Raw genomic sequence first — 5,589 nt, 5'->3', positions numbered from 1 at the left:
TTGGAGTAGGCGATGGTCTTGCAAACCAATCTGGTTGCTGTTGTGCCCTTTTTTGGGTGTCCCACGTGCTTTCCATCCACCTCGACGTCAAGTGTGTACCTGTCAAGGGAAGGAGTTCTCGTTCGGGTCTGGACACTTCCGCACTGGGTGGCTCGTTCAGCCTTCGCCTGGTCCTCCTCTCTTCTCTGCGGTCATTTGCCAGTCCTTGCTGCTTCTCATTGAAGAGGAAGTTTTGCATGATGGTCATGGCCGCAGTGAGCTCTTCCCTAGTTGGAATCGGAGGTCCTGCATTTGTGGCGGTCGTAGCTCTGCTTGGCTGTGACCTCGCCATCGATTGAGGGTGCCCCTCTTGGTCAGATTCTGAATCTGACCGCACCATCATATCGTCGTCATTGTTGTTAACAACATCATTCACCATTTTCGCGGAAAGAGGTGATTGATGTCTTTCAAAGGCTTTGAAGTGTTCTTCCCCACAGTCGGCGCCAAATTGTTCCGGTGTTGTAAAGATGGAAACAATGGGCTTCGAATGAAGGCCCTTTTGTATGTGTTGAAGATCTTGCTTGTTTGAATGAGTGGAGTCCGAATTCACCTGCACAAGAGCAAAGTCACTAGCCTCGGGGGTGTTTCCGAGGAAAGCCCCTCCGATGCTTAAGTAAGAATGATGCTCGGATTCTAGAGAGAAGTTCTCTAGAAGAGTAGTCTTAAGGCGGTAAATTGGACGTACCTTGAGGTGTGAGCCTTGGCGGCCTATTTATAGTGTTTGCATAATAAATGCTCATAGGTCATTTATTGCTTTTGGGCCTTGGGCCTTGATGGATGGCTGACTAGCCATTGGTGGGTTTGATGCTGTTTGTTTAGAGCCATTGGGCTTTGGACTTAGTGGCCCAATTGAGAATCAATTGGGAGCCCAAACAGTTATTAAAACTAATCTTGGGATTTCAACCACGTGGTTAAGTTTTTGATTGAGTTAGTCCTTTATCACTAATTATCTTTTATCCTATTAACTCTTGAGGATTGTTTACGATCCAAAAATTTAAAGGATCATTTTTGTTAACATCCAAAAACTACCATTAACCTACAATGTTGTTGTCGTCCTAACTTGAACACTGGTGCCTCCGATCCCCTTATAGCTTTCTACAATGTGTGTAACGAGCCGGAAAAAAAAAGCAAATGAAAGACCTTTCAAGAAAAGCTTGTGATAACCCATTTGTAAAATGAGATTTTATAGGGAAAATCCTACTTGTATTATAGTAGCAGTATATACTGTATACACATTTCAAGTACTTATGCAATATATACATAAAAGGGATATTTACATCGCGTTTATCTCCTGTACAGAAGGCCAATATACAGTAGGAGTATATACATTCAGTAAACCTTAATACTTACAGTGAGTAGTCTGTCTATCTATCTACAACCTAGAGCTAATTACACATGTACAACCCCTGAACTTTCGCATGGCCGGGGCGATATGTATATATTCAATATCCATCATTGACTACAACTTGCTATATTTTTCCTTTTACTCTGATTTTACCTGTATTTATATACTACATATGTACTTGCCTACTTTGCTATGTTTTTAGTATCAGGAACACTTACATTCCTCTACTTCAACAGCTGCACAGGACTATACAGTTTAATTACAGTCATACCTATTTCGCTTTAAGTTCTGTAAACTTGGGCTTTTAAAAAGATTCCCAAAGAGGAAACTCAATGTAGTTTCCTGAGCAGGTTTAGGAGTGTCAAATGAGTCGTGTTTTATCTGCAACTTGGTTTTCCCGATTTGTTGTTGGATACAATCGACTGTCCTTGGATCCACAGCATTTCCTTCCACATCTGTAACATAAAATGTGTCTACTGCTTTTCCACTCTTTGTCGATATTTCAGCTCTTCTTATGGTTAATCCGTTTTCCCTGAAAATGCGGGTTATGTCTGAAAGCAGTCCTACTCGATCTTCAGTGCGCAATTCCAACTCTAAGCCCTGAATTGAACAACATAATGACTTAAAGTTAGTTCATAATGAAGTATGAAGCAATAAACCATTAACTACAGCTACAGATAGGAATCCTGAATCCTTCAGAGTTCAGCATACCTCTGATGCTCTCCTTTCTATGGCTGCTTCAAGGCATTTCACAACTCGTTCTCGCTCAGCTTCTGATCTTATGGGCTTCCCATCAACGTGTCGAATGTAGAATTCCTATAATGAAAATGCTATCAGTCAAATACTAAAAGCAAAATCAAGAATCAGACAACATAATGGGTATGATGATGGAAAAACGTATTACCTGGTAAGCTTCCATCCTCCCGCCGGTGACCATGCCATGAAAAACCACATATTGCATATCAGTTAAAGTACACACAATATCGAACAACAATTTAGGCCGATCCTTGGACCTCATAACAATCACAGTATAATCCTTCTCTGGACAATCAGAAACTGTAACATGCGGCTTTCTATACTTATCCTCGCTTCTAGGGTACCCTACTGTCTCCATTCTTTCAAAGTCCCTATCCTTAAACATAATTTGATGCAGCCTTCTTCCTCTATGAGTACTTTCAGTAGGGGACAGTCTCATTTCTGCCACCTGACAATCACTATTTCCTTTAAGCACGTAGCAAAGAAGCTTCTTTATTGTAAAGAGCCTTTTAGGATCGTTCACTGCACGCCCCGTAGAATAATCAGTTACGTGTACAACAGCTGCAGCTCGAGAATTATGGGTCCATATTTCAGCATTCACTACATTGCAGTTAAGATCAGAGAGGACTGCACAAACTTCTGATAATAAGCCTGGTCTGTCTGACCCAGTCAGCTCGATTGAGGTATGTTCTTCAGATGGCATCACTCCAACTGAATCTCTTAAAGGAGCCAAATATGAGGCATTGCTCTCGATTGTCTGAACATTTACACCCAGGCAATAACAAAATCAGGTCAAGCACAGAGCACAAATTGAAAATAGTTAGGAATAGACGAGCAGTTCACGGAAAGCAAATAATTTCTTATCAGTTTAAAGTTTCCGGTTTATAGATGTTTCCACAATCAGTTCAGGATTATATGCAAACAAAAGGATACAAACAAGATTGGTAGTGATTCAGTGATGCCAAACAGACCCTAACGATAAACTACAGAAGCAGTAAAACACACCTTTTGGATATAGTTGATAACTTCTTGATCTCTGATCTTGTTCCCATGGTAGTCAGTCACATAGAATACTAAACGAAGAAATAAAAAAAAAACAGGAGCTGATGTAAGAAACAAAGGCAAGGTTGAGTAAGTGCAAAGCTTGTACATATAAAATGTGGAGAAGTAGTAGATAACGAAACATACCATCCATAAACCATCCACCGTCAGAAGAAATGTATGCCTTTTTAATAGTAAGGTCAACATCAGCAAGAACTTGGACAACTTGTAGAAGAGTTCCATGCTTGTTGACACTGTCAACCTGATCGAACAACATATATTATTCAGTCACACTTGTTCAAATGTTAAATCTTTGTTTATACCCGCGATTAAAACTAATAAAATCCAATTCCATAATCCATAAATAAGTAACAACTTTACATCGAGCTCAATTAGTTGCATGCATATATGATATATGTAAATGTAACATCATTTTGACATTCCAAACATGCTTAGGCTTGCATTCATTGAATAGGATTATTCTTGCGGGGACCTGGTCCACAATAATATTAGTGTAGACCCAAACCCAAAAGTTTTCTCTAGCACATTTTTTTAGACACATAGAGACCTTCAATGCTCGTATAGTGACTATAATAAATTAAACAACAAAATTCTGAGATATAGTAACACTATGTTTTTTTAAGTGAATTGTGACTTAAAATCACATTATTCAAACATTACATGTATCAAGGAAACCAATTTGATATTTTTTCATAATAATCCTAATAAGCGAGCTAAAATAAATTAGAAATAAATTGTTGACTTCCTTTTATAAGACATGGTCCACACAAAATTCAGTGTGCACCAAGTCCATTTAAGAATTGGTGCATTGAATATGACAAGCTAAGATAAGGTAAATAACCGCCCTGGACCACGAATATAAGCTAGGTATGTCCGTATGTAGCTAGCAAGAGTAATTCCACCCTTTCCAAAGTGATATGGTGATGCATGAAACATGGCTTTTCAATATTTTGGTTAGTTAACTTACCCTAAAACATGTTCCTTCAAGAATTCTGTATTCTCGAGAAATTATCAGTACAAGTCTTAATTGGTTTCGAATTTTGACACTTCTCCTTGTTGAATAAGCTACAGAAAACAATTGTGCTCTAACAAGTCAAGAAGCATAAAATTACCTGAATTACAGAAGCATCTTCACAGGAAATATTGTCAACTACAACTCTACAAGAAACAACAAACAACTCATCAGACAAATATTTGAATTCTCTCAATTTCAACCCGCTTAATTTATCAAAATCTAAATTACTCAGTGCGTCAACTTATTATAACAACTGAAATTTTAGCAACCAACTGTTTAATTGCGAAATTAATCCAGTATTAGCTCATAATCCAATCGTCAATTGGATAAATAACAAAAAGAAAATATCAGAACTAAAATTAAAGTTAACAAAAAGATTAAATTCAAAGAAATTACCTTGGTGGGTTCAGCCTCCTGATCAATTTAGCATATTCGTCGTCCATTTCCCTCAACAAATCGAACCCGGTTACAGAAGAATGAAGTTTATAACCAAGATTTATTATAAAAAAAAGTTTAGGAAAATTTATAAAATTCTCCAATTTTTGTGGAAGAAGTAGTAGGAGAAGTAAACAGAGGAGAGTAAAAAAAAATAGGAGAGAGAATGTTGTTAAATGGGGAAACGTAGGCAGCCGTCTTACGAGTACTGGAGTATTTATCTACGGTCAGTTTATCCACTTTGCCCGAGAGTTTGAGTGACTGGTTCGGCTGCCCTTTTCAATGACATGGGGAGTTTTTATTGGTTTGATAAGACGGTTACAAGGCTGCCCGCGGTCAAATGAGAGAGAAAATGGGCGGTTTTGGGACCCTGATTACTCGCCGTCGCTTTTAATCCGTACGGCACGTGATGATTTGCCAGAGTTGGCACGGAGTTTTAGAATGTCACGTGAGTTCTGGTCGGCTGATTGCTGGTATTTTTGGCGGCAATTAACTGGTTTTCTTCCCACGATGGTGTGGTTAGTTCAACTGCCTTGTCTCTTCCACTCTTGCTACCTCCTTCCCTTTTATACTACACCAAAATTCCATTAGTATACAGTACACTCTCTTCCCCCCCCCCCCATCCCCACCATCCCACCCCCACCCCCAAATTGCACTATCAACTTTTATACACAAAAAATTATAAAAATTGATATTCTAAATTTATTTTATTAAACCGATTCTAACAAGAACCACATGATTATATTACTTTTATAGTTAGTGAGAATTCATGGCCAAACTTTTTAAAATTTGACCCCTGAAAATACAATGGGACAAACAATTAGGGATGAAGAGAATATCAGGGTTAATATATGTTTTATTCCCGATTATCATTTACCTGAACTTATTAAAATTTATCACAAGTTTGTATAGTTATAATTGTATTATGCAGCTTTTC

The 5,589-nt window shown here is 38.3% G+C and overlaps 1 protein-coding gene across 1 annotated transcript; it reads right to left on the bottom strand.

Moving 5' to 3' along the window:
• Positions 1-1,274: 1,274 nt before the first annotated feature.
• LOC110789229 (ACT domain-containing protein ACR6) lies at positions 1,275-5,192 on the bottom strand. Its single transcript, XM_021993876.2, has 7 exons — positions 4,614-5,192; positions 4,315-4,360; positions 3,329-3,443; positions 3,146-3,213; positions 2,289-2,897; positions 2,096-2,200; positions 1,275-1,984 (listed from the first exon to the last, which is right to left on the bottom strand). The coding sequence occupies exons 1-7, from the start codon at positions 4,658-4,660 to the stop codon at positions 1,640-1,642; spliced, it is 1,335 nt and encodes a 444-aa protein (XP_021849568.1). The 5' UTR covers positions 4,661-5,192; the 3' UTR covers positions 1,275-1,639.
• Positions 5,193-5,589: the final 397 nt, after the last annotated feature.

This window comes from Spinacia oleracea, chromosome 3 (assembly GCF_020520425.1).
Source record: "Spinacia oleracea cultivar Varoflay chromosome 3, BTI_SOV_V1, whole genome shotgun sequence".
Classification (NCBI taxonomy): Eukaryota; Viridiplantae; Streptophyta; class Magnoliopsida; order Caryophyllales; family Amaranthaceae; genus Spinacia; species Spinacia oleracea.
Note: the sequence above shows the minus strand (reverse complement) of the source record. Positions and strands in the feature narration are given on the sequence as shown.

What these genes read in the sequence shown, in the direction of transcription:
- LOC110789229 (XM_021993876.2), bottom strand. Translation starts at nt 4,660, where the DNA reads ATGGACGACGAATATGCTAAATTGATCAGGAGGCTGAACCCACCAAG. An exon ending in AGGAGGCTGAACCCACCAAG is followed by an intron (nt 4,361 to 4,613) that starts GTAATTTCTTTG and finishes TGTTTCTTGTAG; the next exon opens with AGTTGTAGTTGACAATATTT. An exon ending in TTATCAACTATATCCAAAAG is followed by an intron (nt 2,898 to 3,145) that starts GTGTGTTTTACT and finishes GTAAATGTTCAG; the next exon opens with ACAATCGAGAGCAATGCCTC.